This window comes from Odontomachus brunneus, unplaced genomic scaffold (assembly GCF_010583005.1).
Source record: "Odontomachus brunneus isolate Ranch 3 - 2012 unplaced genomic scaffold, Obru_v1 Obru_scaffold_031, whole genome shotgun sequence".
Taxonomy (NCBI): Eukaryota; Metazoa; Arthropoda; class Insecta; order Hymenoptera; family Formicidae; genus Odontomachus; species Odontomachus brunneus.
Window position 1 is genome coordinate 2,059,962 of NW_022639481.1, and position 22,216 is coordinate 2,082,177.

The 22,216-nt window shown below is 41.8% G+C and overlaps 1 protein-coding gene across 1 annotated transcript in view; it reads right to left on the reverse strand.

Annotated features, from left to right (window-relative positions):
* Positions 1–251: 251 nt before the first annotated feature.
* LOC116843302 (homeobox protein unc-4-like) overlaps positions 252–22,216 on the reverse strand; it is a 31,014-nt gene continuing 9,049 nt past the window's right edge. The window contains exons 2-4 of the mRNA XM_032813632.1: positions 7,443–7,615; positions 2,694–2,897; positions 252–2,250 (exon numbers count right to left, since the gene is read on the reverse strand). Coding sequence (XP_032669523.1) covers positions 1,591–2,250; positions 2,694–2,897; positions 7,443–7,615 — 1,037 coding nt within the window. The 3' untranslated portion in view covers positions 252–1,590. The remainder of the gene's footprint in view (positions 2,251–2,693; positions 2,898–7,442; positions 7,616–22,216) is intronic.

The following is a 22,216-nucleotide window of genomic DNA, read 5'->3' on the forward strand; positions in this document are numbered from 1 at the left end:
CTTGCAACATTCTAATTTTTAATATATTAAATACAACAGCGATTAGCACAAAGATCTGATAAAGTTTGGCAGTTGATTGTGTGAGCTAGTGATTTTGATTTTACACTAAGTATTAAATACACTAAAATATACTTACTATACGTGTTGTTTCAGTAGACTTATCGTTACCTATTACTGATTTTTTAAAAAGTCGATAGAAAGGAAGAGGGACAAGACGGCATACGAGAGGTTCCAATGACTGAACACCAGCGTAGTTTGGAGAATAAATTAATATATTTTTAATGGATATATGATAGGTACTGTTTTCGCATATCCCGGATCATCGTATGGCAACTCTTAATCACCCCTAACCATAAACCAAGCTCATAGATCTATCTTGCTTGCGGGGGGTGGGGAGAGCAAATTTTTGTACCGCACCGTACTCACGCTCGCGTAGGATTTTTATGTGTATATACAGTCAGGCAAAATCCTATCGCAGAGGTCCTCAAAGCTTTCGCGTTCACACTTTTGCGGCTCGACCTAGTTGACGTTGTTTTTAGTATTACACTACCACAAACAGTTTGCTGGAAAAAATGTTACCCAATTCAGCCTGTCATTATCTTCCCTGTGAGAGTTTAAATTATGCCAACGTGCAAGTTTCTAGTAATTTCTTCTGATTCAATTGCCCGCGAGTGTAAAGAGTTGAGAACCCCTGCTCTATTGCTTTAAATAATATCCGCGATCGACGAACACTGGGGTATCAACTACTCAAATTAAATAAAACAGAACCTCCTTCCCACTATTTACATTAAATACATACATATGCACTCATTCTTTTGTCTTTTCCTTTCTCTCTCTCTCTCTCTCTCTCTCTCTCTCTCTCTCTCTCGCTCTCGCTCTCGTTCTCTCTTACCTCGAAAATGGACGACTCGCCTATCCGACGAGTGCATCCGCGTTTATTGCACATTTTTCCATTTTCTTCTTTGAAAGGAGACACAATGGATGAAATCAAACTCACTCGATCTACGACGGTCACGCATGCATTCGATATGTCGAATTGATATATGCCTTCTCGATCCAAGTTGATGACGTGTGATTTCTGGACTCCCGAATTCGACTGGACTCAAAGAGCCTTCTCGAGTTACGTAGTTGCGATTTAGCTCCGCGACTTGCGGATTCTCGGATCTCTCTAAAATTCAACCTACCTACGTGTTTCCCATTCTTTGGTCTCTCTCGAGTCTCTCGAGCTCGTACAGAGATTCTCCAAAGACGTCAGGATACCAAAGATCTAGACGCATCCCATCGAAGGGCGTAAAAGAGTGTCTACAAGTATGCAAGGATATCCACGAATCTGTTGTCTTCAGTCAGAATTGGGATCCTGATTGAAATGGGAATAGGAGCATTACTATGGCTAGTTCTTCTTTTGTTTTCATTTTCCGACCAGGAGAATCGAAAGAACCGCTTCACACCTTTCAGTCTTTGTTGATCTGATGATCACTTCACCGTTCACTGGTATCCCGAAGAGGAGAACCCCAACTAATCGCACTTCACCATCGCCAACCGCGTCTCTTTAAACTGGCTCACTTCGGCGTCTCCCCCTTCGCCTGTTCACTACGTTGTAGAGGGCGACGTGCAGACCGACGACATCGGCGACGTTGGCGTCGTCGGCGTCGCTGGCCTGCGCTCCGACGCTCCGCTAGTTCGATTATTCCCCAGCAGACTTTCGATAGAAAACGGGTTCAGCCTCTTTCTCTCCTCCCTGCCCTTCACCGAGAGGTCGATGCTACCGCTTTGGACTTCCTCTTCGCTGGTGGCTTGCCTGATCAGATTTCTGCCTCCGTTGCCGGCCTGCTGACGACCCGTGCCAACAGCCACCAGTTCGCGTCGTCGCTCTAGTAAGCTCAAGCCCCAATGGTGAATACCAGGTTGGTGGTTCAGGTGTTCGATCGTGGAATTTTGTGGGTTCTTTCGGCTCTCGCCGGACTCGATGGCGTTGCTGTTTACCGTCGGGTAACATTCACCGTCCACAGACCCGTCGGCCGCGGAATCTACCCGTTCACTTCCGCTTTCGCTGCAGGAGTCCAGTCCGCCTACCACGTCGATCTCCTCGTTAGCATCGTTGCCGGAAGCAGAAATGTTGCTCTCGTTGTTTAGACCTAATTGACCAAAGGAGTTGCTCAGGGGACCGCTCGCGGAACCGCCTCGCCCCGACGCTGCCTCGCTACGAGACTCCCACTCGGCACGCAGCGTCGACAAGTCCACTGTTATGCCCTGAAATTAGAGGGAAACGAAAGGATACAAGGGGGAAATATCTAATGCCCCTACATATGGCTACTGATGTTAATGAATGTTGATGAGTGTTAATTTATGTTAATATATGTAACTGCAGTAGGTGAAGCTAACGCGTTCCAGCTTGGTTCAACCTAATCTAATATAATCTTAAACAATCCAAACCAATGCTTTAAGTCATATTATTAACTTTAAGTTAGATTTACAGAATTTCGTTTGTCAATCTGTCACGGATTATAAATGTACACAGAATTGGGAATCCCCCATGATCTAACGCAATCAGTATAAGAATATTTCTTCAGCATAAAAACGTCGTAAGGATATCTATAAATCTTTATAATAGTCTGTAGATAAGGAGTTTTCCTTATAGATCTATAGATATCTGCAGATATAGAGAGATATCTGCAAATATAAATGCAACTTACTTTAGCAGCTAGCTTCCGCTGCTGTCTCTCGAGAGCTTTGAGCAACTTTTTCTGTCGCCTTTCGCGTTCTTTCCGTCTCAGTTCTTCAGGTGGGATAGGTTCTCCACTGCAACTTTGTGGGTGAGCATTATGCGCCGGCCTCCCGGGACCCTTCTTCGTGTGTTCCTTCTTTCGCCATTTTGCCCTTCGGTTTTGGAACCACACCTGGAACAATAACAGTTAAAAATTAAAGAGGAATTAAATAACCGCGAAGAAGATTACGATCAATATTACGATGTTAGTCGCTGAGTTGTTTTGCCCTAGAAATCTAATGACTTTTTTTTACAAAAGCGAAGTATATTTCTCATCAATGTCAATTTTTCTCGCAATTTAATTCGTCTTCTGCCTTTTTTAGGACAAAAAAGTCTAATTTAAACTATCAGTTAGTCGACGTTGACAGCAAGAGCCGCTTTGTATCATGTCTCGTGTCACGTAAATTTCAAAAATTCCCCCGTACTCTCTCACCTTCTCGAACAGCGCAAAATTGCGAGCGACTTAAATCACACAACACTGCTTTCGCGCGCGGTGCTATCGGAAGCGACACGAAGGGCGGATACATTAAGTTCCGAAATTACAGGAAGATTCCTGTCTCGGGACGAAGGACCAACGACCCTCACGGGTGTCCTGATTCATCGAGGACGGCAACCCTTTGCTCGCGTGAACGCTCGTGGCATGAACCACGATTTAGGGCTAGCGTGGGCCACGGCGCGACCGAGGGTAGCAGGGGTGTTTGAGGAAGTAGGGGTGATAGGGACGGGGGAGAAATGGAAGGGGGAGAGTTGGAAGAGGTGGCTAGAGGGAGAGATGAAGACATTAGTTGTACGGCTCGACCGTCGAGCGGCGCTGAGCTCACGCGAGCCGAAGATCAATAGATCCCCTCGGCTCCCTGAAACACCTTTCTTGCGTCGCGTAGCTTTACGACTTTCTTCGACTTCGGGGTACTTTACGGAGCTCCGGAATGAGTTCAAAGTGCTAACCTTCCTGCCGTTATGCGCGAATCTCCGTTACTCGCGATTAAACTTCGCGCGGTCATAATTAATTCGATTACTTCGACGGCTTCGATTAGAATCCGTCGCGCAGCTACGTTATTTAATTCTCCAACTTTTTCGGTCACACCGAGGAGCCACACTGACTTCTCCCCGCACTACGTAACCTTATCCTCAAAGCTCACCGGGGCATCCCGCGGCTCAGAAGCCGGCACAGCTGTAACGTGTTACACCAACGTAACGCGTGGGAAATGTGTGAGTTGAGCATTAACGTGGCTATTCGTCAGGAATTATCGGCGGCCCCGATAGTGCTTAACAAGCTGTTTCGTCTGATTACGCATGAGAGCCGGTCGTGTTCTCGATCAACTAAATAACTGTTTTTCTTCTGGTGCAGACAGGCGTACAAGCGCGTCGAGAAGGTGCAGGCTTACAATGTAAGCGAACCGACTAGATTAACATGCATAAAGTCTATCTTTATAGCGGCAAAAACTCGACGAGGTGACGTCCAGTCGATAACCGTAATCGCCATACGAATGCTGTCGGGGAGATAATGCATTCTAGTGTAATTACATTTCCGCCAATTAATAAACGATGTCTTTTGTTGCGCCGATAAGGGGAGAATGCTTACTTGTTTGATTAAACTGTTTCGTGCTGCAATTAATTTTTTGCCTCATTATTTTCTCATGCCTGCAGTGATCATTGGTACAGTCGTATCTTGCGCAAAATAAGGAGAAGAGTCGCTCTCATGCGCTCTAAATTGTGAGTCATATGTATAACTATAACGGAATAACGTAATTTACTCCCTATTATATTCTACTTGAAAAATAACGTCAATTTTGCGTAGATTTAGCCTTGCCATGAGGCAAATACGAACAATAAGGATCGCAATAAGGCCGCGGAATAATTGCGTCACGCTTAATGGCTACGATCGGCCCGACATCTTACAAGTTTGCCGTTTTATCGATGCAATAGATACTCTGAGTTTGTCGAATGCAAATTGTGTCCGGATAATGGCGATGTCACGCGCATGCGAGAGAGAGAGAGAGAGAGAGAGAGAGAGAGAGAGAGAGAGAGAGAGAGGACTTTCTCAATCGCGATAAATCAAAACGCGTCGTTCGCGGTCTTATTTATGACCGAGCATGGCTCGTTCGAGTGCCTCGCATGATAATGCGTAACCGGAAGCGCACATGCGCGCAGCAGCGCGAGCAAGAAGCGAAATTGGCGTGTAATTGCACCTAGGCATGCCTGAAAATTCTGACACTCGGGATTTGTGGGTCTGCGGGTCCTCGGTCCCCTCGGAACTCGGACGAGAGATCAGATTCTGCTGAGCAGAGAGACAAGCGAGATGGCGGAGGCGATAACCCGGCCGAGTGGTGACACAATGTGACACGATGTCACACAGCCGGTGCGTCTTTTCGAAGGGACATCCCCGCGACAGGGAATAGCTCTCAGATTAGATAACATCGATCACCACGTACGATAACCCTCGTGAGCGTATGGTATTTCTGCGGGCATCTCTTTGAAATAACGTAGCAGTGCCAGATAAACCGACGACCGATCGATATTGTTGACTCGCGTCCGAATGTAAGACGCTCTCGCGAATATAATCGATGCTATTGGAATTAGGTCTTCAGCGCGTCAGAATTTAAACGAGACGATTTCATTTGACCAAACTAAATTTTATTAATACAATAAGCGCGGAACAGAACGTCAATTACAAAATGCACAGAATTGCAAAGTTCAATAATTTAATACATAAGCGGAATATCTGACATGCAGTTTTGCCAATGAAAATTACGTACGATTACCAACAGACCAATTTATGAAAAATATCATTTTCAACATACACATATATATATGATTAATACTGATATGACTTTATTTACCAAATATTATTTAACATTATTGTGGCACTAACAGAAGACACTATTGTTCAAATAATTAGCGTTGTTATCTATGAGTGCTTATGTATCATAGTTTGTTGCTCTTTCATTAACGCATTTTTTAAATTATTTTATTAACGTATTGAGATACCATTTTCGATTCCGCGCGCCTTGTATTTGGCCCGTTTCTACGACATATTATGCGAATTTATTCTGCAATGGCGACTATCAAAGATCGCCAAGACGATAGGCACGAATTTAAAGTGACTCGGGATTGAGTTTTCGAAGCCGACAGACATCGAGGGTTGGTTCCGGCCTCGGACCTTTGCCCCCTCGCTCCGTCTCGAGGGGGTAGTTAGTCCATCTGCTCCGTTACCTTCGAGATCCGTCCGAGGGTGCAAAATCGACACAGATTTATCTGTTCGACGGCCGTTCATTTAAATAACACCGTCGCCGATAGCGCGCTATTGTTCCTCAATGACGTTTTTGCAAAGATTACTTGAACGCTTTTGCGTTTGTTTCATTCGCTCATTAATACAGCTCGATAAATATTCTCAGAATCTGATTTTCTGAAAAAAATATAATTGTTGATATATAAATTTTTTCATCACTAATGCATAACGCTGTCCATCATGAAAATTATGATTGATCCCTTCATCGTGATTGCATTATTCAAACCAATCACTATAGTTAAGTGATCATGAATCAAAGTAATTAATTTTGTATAGAAACGAACTCACAATACGATATGGAATATTTAATACAGTATAATTTCATAAATAGCTTCATAAATTGAAGCTTCAAGTAGACCCTTCGGAAGCATCTATCACAAGGATATGGACATCCGTCATTAAGGCTCCATAAAACAGGTATTAAATCTGTTCCACGTAGCCAGCCCACTTCCGGTATTCCGACAGCTCACGCCTACGTTCTAGGAACGTAATCCAGCTGAATCCTTCGACAGGACCGCGAAGGGCAGACCCTCAATTTCACGGCCGGTCGGACATACGGCCACCCTTAGGTCCTTCAAGCGGATATTTATATTTATCTGCTTAGACACGCGCGTTAGACCCCGCAAACAGCGCGACTAGTTCCCTTCTTCTATGTCGGCGGGCCTCCCCATTTTGCATTTCATCTACCCCCTTCGCTTTTATCTCCTTTCGCATCGTACTCCCGTTACATTCCGCAAACGGTTCGACCTAATGTTTCACTTCTTGTCTTCTTTTCTGCGAACTGTGGCTCTTACTAGCGAAAAAGTCACACAGCGCTTATACAAAGTATCTTAAAAACTGTATCTTTTTCGATGTTACAAACTTTTTTTAGTAAACTTCAAGTTTGGACGAAGACTTGTAGTAATAATAGTAAAAAAACAGTTGGATCTCTAGTTCAGATCCTAAGTTTGTGTAGATTCTTTCCGAATTATAACACACTGATTATTTCAGATTATGACCCTAGTTTCTTACTAGCTTGTTATAATGAAAAAAAAGAAATAGAAGGAAAAAAATAAACTCCATGTTTTACTTAACAGATGCTGAATAGAATATGTCATTTTTGCACAACATTGTAAAATTTTAGATATATTAAATATCTTGGTAATTAAAATAATGGCTACGATTTAAGATGCAATGAATAACTGAAGAGTAAAGTTAGGTTTTTAATTTGCTTCCTGTGTTGTTATTCGTTCGCGACTGCACTGCTTTGTGGGCTCAAAGGCTATTCACGTCATCACTCTTATTTTGACTTCTGTTATCTGCCATTCAGTGAATGTATACGGTTTCGACTACGTTTAGCGTGAGTGTATTATATCGTGGAAATAAATGACAATAGAAGAAGTAACTCACCGCCACGCGGCTCTCTTTTAATTCGAGCCTCACAGCCAGAGCTTCTCGCATAAAGACGTCAGGATAATGACTCGACAGGAAGGCCCGCTCCAATTCTTCCAACTGCCAACTATTGAAGTTGGTTCTGCTCCTTCGCCTCTTGTTGCCACCCTCGTCCGACTCTCCGTCGCAACCTGAAATAAAAGAAAAGACATATTCAGAAAAAAATACGTAAAAATACGGCAAAATACATAAGATTTGTTACAGTATGAAATTAAATATCTAAAATTGCAAAGTTTGTCTTGATGTCTACATTGCGACCTCAAGTATGTCAGATATAAAAAGAAATTCACAAATACCCGAAAAACATCATGAAGTTATCAGAAAAAAGTCTTGAAAAAAGACAGAATTTTAAAGATAAGAACAATCTAAAGCTCAAATGTATTTCAACCTCAAGAAACAGTACACAAAGTAGAGAAGATTTGAAATTTGTAGAGCATAGGATTAAAATTGTCAGAGAGAGAGCGATGAGAAGCTTCAGCGTTACTATTCTCAGACTTGAAAATTCGAGAAAACTATAAGTCTCAGGCAGCGAAGACTCAAAGATATAATACTGTAAGACTTCGCAAGCGTGAAGATCAAGACATTCACGAATCGCCCTGAGAGTTTCAAAGATCATAGGGTTCGACGTTACCGGGATCTAAGATCTTCAGCTCTAACACACCCAATAACGGAAGAGGCAAGTATTCGAGTAAATGGTAACGGCGACATAGCGACGCGCACACCCGCAATTACTTAATCGGCGCTCGCTATTGTTGCTGCGCGGCGGGTTCGCACATAAGTGCATGTCTCGCAACGAAAACAAATACAATAGTTACGTTAACCGCGGAGCAATAACGCGGTCCGTTGTCGTAACGGCCGACGCGCGCGTTCCGATAATGAAGTTAACCATGTAGTAAAGTGTGCATTCCTCTTCAATCTTTTCCTCCGATCGAGCAGCTGCACTGGCGCTCGCTTTCGTGCTCGCCACTTTGCCGATGTAAATCGATGAGTTCGCGCGCACGCGCGCGCTTTACAAGTCCGATCGCTTCTTTTATTCGTTGTAGTGTCAAGCGGAGCGTGACGCGAGTAACGGAGAGATTATGGCAGCAATAATCATTGTTAGACATAATCTGACAACATGATTTCCAACTCAAACTTAGGCCTGATTTCACCAAACTCAACTTGAAATTCCCAAGCCGTTCTTGGAAATAACTTTTGCCGGAATCGAATTAAAACAGAAAATCCCCGGGAATACTTCTCGTAGATTTCAATTGATCTAAATTTTTAATTTTTCAGTTATTTCAGTCATTCAGTTAATTCTGTCAGAAGTTCAATTTTGAGCTCTCCCTACACTTCCGTCTCCTTTAGCATTCTGAAAATTCTCAATTCTCAACGTTTATTTTGTACATTCCTTAAAGATAACTTTATCGTTATTTATTGCCGTTAATTATTGACAAAAGTTATTATTATGTGACCAACAATTTCCTTCATTTTTTCCAAGCTTGGCGTTCGATCCGAGAATTGTTGCATCCGGGGCGACGAAACGTTATAATTTACGGCGGCCTATCTCGCGCGTGATCGATATCGATATCGAATTAAGTACTGTATACTTTCGACGGGAATTATTATGTTCGTGCGGCACGAAAATGGAGGCCGGCGTCGATGGCGGACGATCGCGAATTTATCTTAATTTTGCGCCATTTGTAACCGTGGCGCAAGGTAAACATTTCATCGAGCGTCGAGTGAATTGAACCTTTATAAAGTGGCTTTAAACACGTAATCTAATACGGCGAAAAAATTATGTTGACACTTAAATATATTCACAATTGACACAACGATTGTGAAAAGGCTTGCTTCAAGTCGCGTAAAAATTCAAAAGTGTCGTGACAAGATCAATGAAAAGCAGTGTAAAATTTCATCCGAATGACATTGTTGTCTGATTGTTCAGCACCGTAGGAGGAGAGATTTTGAGCCCATGCCGCCAATATTGCGCAAAATCTCCCCGGTATTGATTAAAATGGCGTCGGCTCGGGCTGACGTCCGAAGAGCAATAACCGCGCGTGATTCGTGGCGAAAGTCTCGTACCGAAAATCGTTTCCCATCTTATCTGAACGCGCGCGAGATAAGACGCGCATCGAGCCGGCAGGGCGTCCCGACATATTGAATAAACATGGAATTTCAGTGATTTTACGAGGACAATCCGCTATCCCCGACGGTATCTCCGGCGGGGATCGGCGGATCCTCGATCGCTTCGCCGTGCGCATATGCATGCTAATGGCTGGAATTGAATAAAAGATCGGGAATTATGATTGACCGGGTAATACTGGAACCCCCGGGTTATCTCGATCGCGCGAAACAAGCTTAGATGGAAGTCTTCGGTCGCGCCCGCCGCGACTTTGCTCTTCGTGGGGAAGCCAGCGTTCCAATATATTGATTATACCTACGTCAGTGATATAGATTCCTTTGTACGACTTCAGAATTCATATCTAAGCGCTGAAAATCTATGACGCCGCATTATTAACAAATAAGATTTAGCCGGCCGCGGGAAACTTCACGCGAACCTGCCGTCGGTGACTTCAGCGCAAAGCGTTGCGTCATACTGATAAAACATTTACGCTTCATCGCATGATTTCTGACTACGTGATCTGTTGATAATTTTGATTATGAATTTTCTATGCTTTACACTGGAAAATTTTAGTTAAACTTTCATTCTATGTCATTACATAAAGGAAGTATTTATTTTAGAAATAACACCTCTTTCTCTCTCTCTCTCTCTCTCTCTCTCTCTCTCTTTCTCTTTCTCTCTCTTTCCTAGAGAATATATAACAGATTATTGTCCCTGAATTATACTTACATGAATATAAGAGTTAATTGTATTAAATTTTGAAGATAAAACTGTTTTACATCTGAATGCTAAGTTTGCGATCATGACGTAAGCAGAAAATCAAGAAAGATGTTTAGAATTGTAAATTAAAGGTAAAAATTTAATACTTCAACGAGTTGACAAGATCATGAACGTATAAAAATTGCATCAATAAAATGATCCACTATGAATACCAGTAGATTGCTTCTCTGTGAAAATTATGTCTCGCGAAGCGAGAAACATATCATTACATTTGTCATACTATCAAGTTAGAAATATTATAAAGCAGAAGACAAGAAGAATTAAGAGAGAATTAAGAAAAGAGACGAGAGATTATTCGCAATTTTATGGTGTGGATTATTTAGATCAGTTTTCAAAGAACCAGTCAATTAAGATTTACCGATGGCAGGTAGGCACTGTTTGCGGATCGGCTCGAGATCGTCGTTCAAATGGCCAAGGGCAGTGAAAAATCGCGGGATGGGTATTAATCAGCGTAATTAGATGCTATTTATCCGCGGGCCGTCTCGTTCGCTCCGCGTCTCGCTCATTATTGATAATCTATAATCCGTAATAAGCGCTCTCTTGCCGCAGTGGCAGGTTGAAGGATTGTCGCGAGCGATAATACCTTTATCGTGTCAATGCCGGCCGATCCGCCGCACTCACTTATGCCAAATTTCATAATCGAATAAGTGGCGGTAATTAATAATTCTGAGCATACACAATGAAAGTATGGCGGATGATTTTTGCAATTAAAGTATTTATGCACTGAATATATGGATATTGTGAGATTGAAATTAATTATGCCGAATAATGAAACAAGTTGTTAGATAATTTTCTGTTTGCATTTTAATTTCACTAACATTCCAACTTTCAGATGAGATATTCATATCATACTAATAGATTTATTTATTCTATTCCAATTCAGTGTTTCACTAAGGTTCAAATCGATCATTTATACAATATAAATTACATTAACTTATGCCACACAAATTACATTAACTTATGCCACACAATTTATGATTTATTCATAACAATATATCCAACGTCAGATGTTTTAATTTCTCTAGCAAAACCATTAAATAGAATTTTTAGTTACAGGAGCCTCTTAACGTATCGTATTACACGTTTGTAAAAAGGATGAAACCTGATAGAGAGATTCTGTGACGGAGTTGAAGCGTGTCGCAGTCATATCACGAAATTAGTCGACTCATTATAATCATGTCAGGTTCATTATGCACCAAGTGCGTTACGCCGGGAGACAGCCGCTTCCCTCGTTAGGAGGAAACGCAATTCCGCTGCGAGGCGAATGCAACGAAAATAGATTAAGACGACGGATCCGCGATCAAACCGGACGTGAAAATTGTTTAACTCGTTCCCTCATAAATTATTTAGCGCGCCGCTCGCTATCATCTATCAAGTTTGATAGGTGCGCCTGATAATAACCCCTGCGCCTAGCTAGCCGAGACGGCGGTTGGCTCCAAGTGTGTGTGTGTGTGCAACCATGTAAATACATCTCAACCGAATCGTGTGAATATTATAAGAAACTGTGCGGATTACTCACAGATCTCGCCGAGGTCGGTTTGCAACACTCGCTGTGCGATGAAAAACCGAATAACGCGAAGGTCACGATTAAATGAAAGGTTACAATGTACGTTTATATCAAACACAGTACATGGGAATTATAATGACAAACCCGTAGACTTTTGAGCAGGGATATTTTTAGATCTTTTAACCTTTTTGTGTTGGTAATTTGATGATAAAAGCAATCTAAAAATAAGATAATTGTACCCTTCATATATATTAGTTAATTTAAAAGGTCTAAAATTCTTGTTTTTTATTTCCTTATATAAAAGCTCAAACTATGAACTATCTCTCACGTGTTGCAATACATAATAATGAGATATTTCACGTGCCGTTTACCGCGTCTTCTTGTTTTTGCAATATATAATAAATTCGAAACTAAGGTAATAAGGAAGCACTGTAACAGTATAACGTGGTTTTTTCAGCAACGCATAAGAGGCAAAAGCAATTCTTCATTAAATATTCGTTTATTCTAACCCACTTGGTACGTACTTGATACGTGTGCCTCGTATGTTAGTCTTTCATTATTAATCGTAATAAATACTCTAACAACAGGTTCGGCCTCTGACCGCCATTTCATAAATGACATACATTTCCTCAAACATGATTCTTGTCTGCGATTTCAATGATAATGATCCAATTAGCGGTCGTTTTCTCGGGCGTTCCACTCTGATTGCGTCGCGGTCTAGCCGTTCTTTTACTTTCAGTGTCGCGATCTTGATACTTTTTAAAATGCATCTTTAATACCCGGCTGAGAAGCTAATAAGGCGTTTAACGACTTACCACGCCAGCGATTTATACCACGTGTAATTAAGCTAATGTTTCAAATTGAAACGCGCACTATGGGATCCTCCTTCAAGAGGATTTTCCAGCAGCTTAAAGAAAAAAAATGATTTTTGAATATTCTCTTCTCCAAGATGCGCTATAATCATGTCACGAATACTGACATGTCAGTATTCAAGTACGAATACTGGGATAATTTACTCAATAATAAGCTACCTGAAAAATACCTGAAAGTCTCGAGTACCCAGGTGGCGTTTAAGTACTCAGGTACCTGCATTGATCCTGCAAGTACTTAAATATTGTATTGATACTGCAAGTTCTCAAGTATTGACATTGCTACTCGAAGATTTAAAAAGACATTAATCATTAAATTCTTAATCCTTGTCAAATTTAGCATTCCAAAAAGCTGTTTCCTTTCATATGGTTAACGTATGACGTCATTTGATGGATTGGTTCTTTTGAGTCAGGATTGAAATTGACAAATTTCCTTCTCGCACGGTTAGCAGCACGATCAAAGACAAAGAGCATCGTCATCTGGCGTGATCGGCAATGGCCCCGTGCGAAATTCCACACTGTCGAAGCCGCAATCAATTACCGGAGAACGAGACGTTTTTATGGACGATTTTACGTCGATGTGTGCGACCGCTCGCAGCTGTATGCGTTTAATACGCATCGACGTGGCACGTTTTTAGCATGGTGTAATCGCATGATGATACGTTACTGGCCTCTAACGACGCACGCGACCATTCGTGGCCATTCTCCTTTATGCAGACGTCTTACTCGCCGGGAAAACGAGCGAGGCAAGTGCACGGAACAGAAGAGAGAAGAGAAGGAATGTGTGTATGTGCTACAGGACTGGTCCTTCATCAAGCGTGAAGGGAATTAACTCTTTTCTGAAAATGTAATCGAAACAAAGACCGAAGAGCTATGACATGAGTTTATACATCTTTTCATGATGAAAAGATGGTCCTATGTGAGAATGAGAATAGGATGAATTCCAGAACTCGGCATATAATTCGAATTTGTATTCGATAACACTTAGCAAAATGTATTTTAAATGTAAACGAAAAATACAGTGCGCAAATTGAGAATGACGAATAATGTGGATATCGACCGACTTTCGCGAAACAATCTCAATCTTGTCCATGTGGCTCGTAATACCACGAATTTCGCGATTTGAAGATAATAGTCTACTGAGTATCACGCACGACACGAATCTTCAGTCAAATTCTTCGTATGCGATAGTAGATCCCAGTTACTACCCAAGCTTCGAACAAGAGGATAATTGTTTAATAAATTACATTATTCAAGAGAAAAATAAATAGCTAGGGCGCAAGAGAAAATAATAAGAAGGAACTTGAGCTTATTTGCACGTAAGAAATAATAAGTCTCTCAGCAGACATTAAAATACTAATATAAAAATTCTTACGTATTTTTATATCTTGGTCACATTACTAGAATTTTATCAAAATATTTCTATCTATTTATTCTGTTGTAACTATTTGCGTATATGTAGAGAGTTTCATACGATTCGTACCATTAAATTGATATCTGTGAATTTAAAATCGATCAGCAATAAAAGAATCCAGATATTCAAAGCAGTAACGAAATTCTGAAATTCTGAAATTAACGAAATTAATTACTTGACCATCGCCAAATCTAAACGCCGTGAGAAGAGCGAGATCTACGGTGTGATTTCCCAAGCAGACCGGCAGCCAGCCGATCTTCCTCAGTCTTCCTCGATCCTTCTCGACCTCGCAGGAACTTCACAGGCCAGGCGAGGCGAGACGAGCAACTCGTCAGCGTGGAAGCAAAGTGCGGGATGGCGTGCAGCCCGAAGGCGTTTAATAAGGCCTCGCCTTTCCTTACCTTACACGCGTATGCGTATGCACGCCCGAAATAACGTGCAATTAAATTGAAATTACACCCGGGTCGTCCCGGCGAACACTTTCGCGTATTATGTGCCATTGTGGCCTTGTCGCCGCGCGAGCAGCCGGCGATTCGCGTGCGTAGTATGGAATCGTATGGTGTTGCAAGGCTAAAAACATGCGACTGCAACGTCTTTCAACCTGACTGTGGTATAATGCAAGTAAATCGCACTGTTAATTCTGCAAACAGAATTATTTGCACTAATTGTAACGCTAAGACAAATGTGACCTTCTACCAATACATTCAACGATCGTTATTTTCCATTTATTGTATATTATGATTGATTTCAACGCTTCGCCGGTTGCTGGTTGAAGAAACTTTCAGCAAGAATGTTGCTGACTCTTTCATCACAGTTGTTTAATGCGAGCGTTATAAAGTGGCTTTTGTACACGGCATTTACACGACGAATGCAATTCAGAAGTGAATTCGAGTTTCGTAATCACCGGCTTGGTGAGCGTCGCCGGACCGCTTCCAGGACGCAAGCCCCCATTTAGAGGGTAGTCTCTTGTTAAGTGAGAGTCAACGACGTCATTAGCGTTAGGAACGACATCCTGGCACCCTGGAGACCGCCATCTCCTACGTGGCAAGCGATACCAGCTTCCAGATGAGCACCGACGCTGTCCAGGTGTCTCATATTTTGGGTCAGTCAAACTCCCTACCTTATCCTCCAAAACATCAAGTGGTATATACATATCCCACTTACAAGCAATTTGACATTTGTTTCCCCTGAAATCGCGCTGAAATAACATACAATCTCGTGAAGCCTAAAAGTTTGGAGAGTGTTCCTAGATGTGAGGAACGTTTGCACGTTAGTTAGTCTTTGAGAACGGAAGATCAGAAACAGCAAATGTTGAATTCGCGGAAAATACTAGTCAAGTGAAGACGTTGAGTACGATCAGTTTGTAAATATATCTCTTTTGTTGTAAATTGCTGGTCGAATATTTGATCATTTAAAATATATTAATATAAGGTCAGTGTTGTAAGTTGTTTAACAAACTGGAGAATCGATTAGATCACCAATTGGTCGTTTTAGTTCTCCCAAGTCGGGAGGGTTGGAAGAATGATCCCGGGAAAAGGGGGTTAATAAAGTAATTTAGTTCGGCGCGCGAGAGAGTGTGATAAAGGACACGATCAGCGAAGAAAGAGAGAGAAGGGAGAAGGAGAGAGAACAAGATTATTAAGCTGTAAGGCGTTAACTGGCATAAGGCGTCGGTAGGTGGATACGTTGCTTGCGTGCCAGACTGACTGCATTTGCATCTAGACGCCATCAATCCTCCTGACGCCCGGTTACATTCCCCTCCGAGCACCCTTCCCCTACTCGCCGAGACGACGATAGGGGAAGGAGGTTTTGACTTGCTCCAAGAACAACTACTAAGATCATATCTAGCTTGTAAGGCGCGAAATGAAGATCCACCAAATACACGAAACATGCGGAGAAGTATCTTCGGAAAGGCAGAGTCATAATACTCCAGGTTTGCATACTGCTCTGGTCAAGAATCACTTTATAAGGGGTTGTAGTGCTGAGTAGTGGCGTCAACGTAATTGGGTCAGCTCAATACCCGAATATTTGCTCGGTACTCAATTTTGTGATTATAACCCCCAGATAAAAATTGCAGAAAATAGCACGCTATACCAGACCTATACTAAATACTTATATCTATACCTAAATAGATATAAATATCTATACTATACTTGTTTGCCATCTGTTATTAATTTTTGAAGCAACTGATTTCGTATCAATTGATTTTGTCTTATTTTCTAAAGATATTATATACATTAATTTCAGCACTTGCTACTATATCCACTAATCACCCTATTCAGTATCTAATTCTATATACACTAATTATTTAATATTGTATACACTGTGCGATCACAATACTCGGTATTTGATATTGTACATTGATCATTAGTGCATGGCACTAATCGCGGCTTGACACTTGGTACCATATGCTCGAGTACCTGGATAATTTATACAATGCCACGGTACACGGATACTGATACCACTAATACTGAGCGTTGCGCAGTCACTCATCTTCGCTGTAACGAAGGCAAAGTCGCTCGAATTCGCCTGGAAGGCGATTGATGATTTAACACACACAGTGCGCTCGGTTCATTAAGGGACGTTGCAATTACGTTTATATTAATGTTTGGAGAGAGTCAAGATATTAAAGCTCGTTTATATCCGCGGAAGGTTCGTCGGACTCGCAGTGATTGCGCAATGTGATCATTGCAGGCGGAATTAATTAGGCGAAATTATATCTCGGTCAGTCGATATAACTGCGCGTTTATCAAACTAAGAAACTCGTTTCTCAGTACAAGCGCAGTTCCACGCTAACGGACCTCGGGATTCGACAGTCTCGAGACTCAAAAAGTTCCGAGATGGCTAGAAGTTACTCGCGGAAATCCCCGCTGGATTCACGGAATTGGCGTGCGAGCGAGAGAAATTAAGGTAAATATAATGCAGATAAAAACGTAATGGAAAATAAAGTATAGTTTAAAAATTCGCTGCAAGAAGTGAGAATATTTGGTCGGGTCTAATCCAAAAAATTTGAAAAACTTTGTTTCTTTGTAATAATTCTTGTAATAAACCTTATAGAAATCAAAGTTATGCTTTCCTCAACAAACGGCCAACTTTAAAGCAAACAAGTGATAAAATTGAACCAATAACCTCGGCTTTCTAATTTTTTAACCAACTTTTTATAGAATAAGACATCGTATCTTTTGGATTTACCTTAAGTTTCGCGTGGACTCCTCACCTGATTACAGTACCACGTGATTATCCGCGCGTTAATACTCCAGCGAATCTGAGATATTAAGTTCGCTTTGCAAATTTATGCAAATGATCGCCTTGATTACGCGATGACCGGAGCGGGGACCTAATTAAGACGAGATAGTACCCGGGGGCGAATCCAAAAAGGACTGACCGATAGAAACGAGCTCCGGGTTGCCACTACTGTTATGTAACGCGTATTTAATTACGCGCGTGATCAAATATAATAAGCGTGCAGGTAAATTACAGTGAATGACGTCCGACGACATACTTGGTACTTCTCCATTTTCACCCGCGTCAACGGCTGCGGGATTAGCGTCCAGGATTACTGTTCTCGCAGATCGCGCCCGCTTTGATCCCTCGTCGCGTCCCCGCGGATCGTCCAGATCCTTTAGATATTTACGTTCTTGAATGCTCACGGTTCACAGGACCACAAACCACAAACCGGATCACCGATACCCGACACAATGTGGCTCTCCGGCCGACGAGTCCGCAACATAATCGAGAAACGTACCGCGACGATGCGAGCGGCACGGCAAGACGCAAACACGAAGAAAAGGACGAGGAGAGAAGGTGGTCGAAGGAAAGAGGAGGCCGTCGAACGAGCTACAAGCCACGTAAAGGGTCTTCGCATAATACGGGTAGCTGGCGTATCGGCCGCCCGATAAGGAGGTTTTCTGATACGATCTACAACCAGGCCGGTTAATTATATATTAATACCTTCGCGTGCGATCCTTGGCCGCGTATAACCGGCATCAAGAGGCTGAGGGTCTGGTTGGCTGACTGGTTACTTGGCTGGGAAGTGACGATCGGAAGGGTCGCCGCGCAGTTCTAGGGGCTTTATAGACTTTCTTAACACGCCGACTGCTCGGCTGATTTCCATTGAGCGTTAGATAGTTTAACGGAACCTCGAGTTCGCCGAAGATTCAGTAAATAATTGAGGTTGTTTCTAATGCGCCCACTTTTTACTATGTTTTATTTGTTTCCTACTGACCGTGCCTTTGAGATATACAATTAGTTACGCCTCTCATACGTGCTGCAAATTCATTAAATGCATCAGTACAAGTGTTGCCGGTGTAAACCAGGTAGTTTAGAATGCTGTACTATCGTAATACAACACCCCAGTGAGACTATGATGACGGTTGACACGATATATATTTGTAAGTCAAAGGATAGGCACTGACATCTTAAATGCGCGAACAGATACCGACAATATCGCAATACGTGGGACGGAAATATCACAAAGAAGTTATGTGCAGTATCTACTTAAGTATTTATTCAAACATGATGCGAGCAAAGATCTCCTAAAACGTGCGATCGCAAAAGTCACGTCAAAGGAAGTCAAAGGAGGTCAAAGGGAACGCTGTTATTAATTTGCGAGTCGATCCACGCATGAGATTGAATAATAAAAACCTCGGCCCTTCCGCATGTGATAACGCTTTTTCAAGATGTCGAAAAACTCGGAATTGCAAGGGCTAACGGTACTGGAACACGCGCGTACACGTGTGGCGACAAGTGGGAAATATATGGCCGTGCGGCTCGCGTATCTCTTAATTCCCGGTAAATACTGGGAATTTAACCAGCCGGTAATAAATACCCGCATTTAAATCCCACGCGTCCACGAGTCCTGAACTTGTTCCTGCGGCGCGAGAGGTAATTGCGAGTTTATGTGTTTATTTCGCGGCGGCTTCTTTTTTATTGGCGCCCCCCGCTCGCGGACTTAATTACCCGTCGTGTTTATTTAACGTGTCAATTAGAAAAATTATACAGCAGCGAAAAAAATACCGCGCGGCTCTCTCCAGCGGTCCTTCAAAATTAAAATCGTGCTTAGCGTTCTCGTCGAAAAAGAAATTGGATGTTTTCGCGCGGAAGAAAACCGTCGTACATTTTATCACCTTTAGGTCAGTCTCTTTTATACGCCATATCTAAAATCTTATATGCCACATTATTTAATTTTTAACATCTGTCTTGTATTTGGAGAATCCGTTGAAAGCACAGCAGCCCAATCCTTCCTAAACCAACCTAATCTAATCAATCTCTAACCTAATCAATCCCATGTCAACTGAAAAAAGTGCAACGAATGTAGGAAGAAAACTTTCGATGTTGCGATTCTCTGTATTTAATATATTATTCTGTGTTTAATTATTCCGTGAACCATAAATAAATTATTAGTGGAAGCAAGCGGCAACCTATCCCGATTGTTAAAATAACGCGAGCACGCAGAGAGACTGCGGAAGGTCAATATTGCATAATTCCGCGTGTGCATTACGGGCATTCTCGCGCGGCCGATCGGCTTAAAAAGGAGAAATTGCGTGCCGAGCTTGGCGTTGGCTTACACCACCCTCTCACCACCCTAATTACTAACCACGGGTTGTTACCCCATGGCGTGTCATTTGCCTGGCGATATTATATCTCCGTCGTCGCGTGAGATCTCGACCGGTGGGTACGAGTCGATTGTTTTAAACGACCGATCGGCACCGTGCATTATCTGTCGCGAATGATAAAACCCGCCGGGCACTTTGCATCCGAAAACAACACATTACGTGTAACGTATCTTTATTTACGCTAAGTTGTTGTATACATCTCTTGTGTAACTCTTACACGCAGCAACGAGGTTATTCAAACATCATGGAATTTTACACACTTTGAAATTGAATATCTTTTGGAGATTAGAGCTGCGGGTAATTGTTGAAAGCCTTCTTTAACTGAATTTAACAAAATATTCTTAATAATAAAATATGTATAAAAATCAAAGAATATACGTTAATATATACTTTTTTAGATGATATATTATGCGTTAAAAAGAGTTAATATTCTAATTCCAACATGTGATAGGGGGAGCAAGACAATAGCTATGAAGACATAGCATTCTAGCTATGAAGACAAATATATTCCTAAACGGATTTCGTCGAGAAGGACGCGTCGAATCGCGATCCTCTCTACGCGATGGAACGGCTTGGCGACTTACGATTATCACTTACGATGTGTTACAGGCCGTCATTAATTCCGACGGCGGACGGTAGCGAGTAATAGAATGTAGCGAGCTGCTGAAAATGTTAATTTCCGCCAGGCTCACGCGGAGTGTACGCTCGTAAAAACGCGGATTTATCACGGGCCGTCGATTAATCGGATGCAAACGGCAGCCCTGCGGTTGTATTATCCGACGCGTATGTAGGCGTGCCTCGCGCGATAAATTCGAATTCGCCAAAGGGTATTTTTTACGCTGTCCCGTGTGCTCGTTTCCCTAATTGAGAACGGAAATTTTCGACTTTGTCGACTGCCGAATTCCAAAATCGGAAACACCTTGCCGTTCCGCAAACCGTTACTCGAAACGACATAATTAGAGGGTCATAAAATACCAGTTGCAAATTAGTCCTTCGAGTGCGGAGCTGACCCGTCTGACCAGAAGACGACAATAACAAACGCGACGGACAAAACATGCGTCTCATCAAAGTGGGAAACATACTGAAACTGATATTAACAACATGAAGGAACACCAAAAGAAAGACAGTTGCTAAGAAACAAAGATAAGAAACCAACACCAAGTCTTTGTAAAATGCCGACAGCTTCTAGCGGCTTTCTTCGCTATGAGCGTATATATGCGCCCGCAGCACTCGAAGGGTTAATGTGCGAAAATAATGGTTGCTTGAAGCTGACTGTTACGCACTATGTACACATAAGTGCAATATTTATTTAGAGAAATAGCATTAGTAGTAATAAAAGCGAGTAGGTCTACCACTAAAAACCCTAAAGATATGTGAAACTTGCTGTTTCTCCTAGCTGATAGATTGAAGATTAAGTTCAGTCTGATACGACGACCAGGGCATTCACCCTCACGTTGATCAGGTTCTCAGACGCCAGAAAGAAATAGCTCAGGGTGTTGAACCCTTACGAAAGTGAGCAGGATAATGAAATAGGATGCGCATTATCTTTAACGTCCCCACAGAGTCGATACTTGATGCTCTTTGTGAGGTCAGGGGGTAAACAGATGAGATTCAAATATCTTGTGGTCTATTAGCAGTTCTACAACAACCCTAAATCTCCGTTTGCATTAGAAGTTTGTTAATATCTTTAAATAGTAATTCGTGGGATAATTCATCGAAGTCTTGATTTAACGACAATTTTTACAAGTCTTCCATCTGTTCAAATGCTCCAGTCTCAAACATTTTTTAATGATGGATTTTCCGACGGCAAAGGAGAAACCGATAGTCGAATAGAATTCTGTAGCTCTAATCTTAGACAGCCTGTTTACAGTTTCGTTCGCATGTACAGGTCATCTCATTATGACCCGAAACTTATGCTAAGGAAAACTTATTAGATTTATTTAGCTTCAGCAACTTAGCTTTTGCTTACAGATTCAAATCGAATCGGTTGATTTCATAAGCGCTACATTAATTGTTCTGCAAATGTAAATAGTTCTCTTGATTGTATTTGTGTTTAGAGGAAAGTTCGATGCACTTTGGGATTACCAATACTTCGGCTTGGAACATCATGGTGTGAATTCACAAAGGAATGCTCCTCCTGTGGTATTGGGAAAATTGTGCTGTTTCGACAATTTATGTACCTCATTTATTTACATCTCTCAACTTCTTGATTTGTATATTTGTATATTTGTATTAAATAGCTTTTCTATACAAAATGAAAGATCAAGTGATCGATCAGAGAAAATATATTTTATAACAAATAACAATAAAAAAAAGATACTGCTACTATATATAATGAATTAGGTCTTTATCTTTTCTTCAAGAAGATATTACTGTTTAATCTTGTTCAACTTGTTTTATCTTCTTGGCAATACAACAGGATCCCATGACATGAGATCCATAT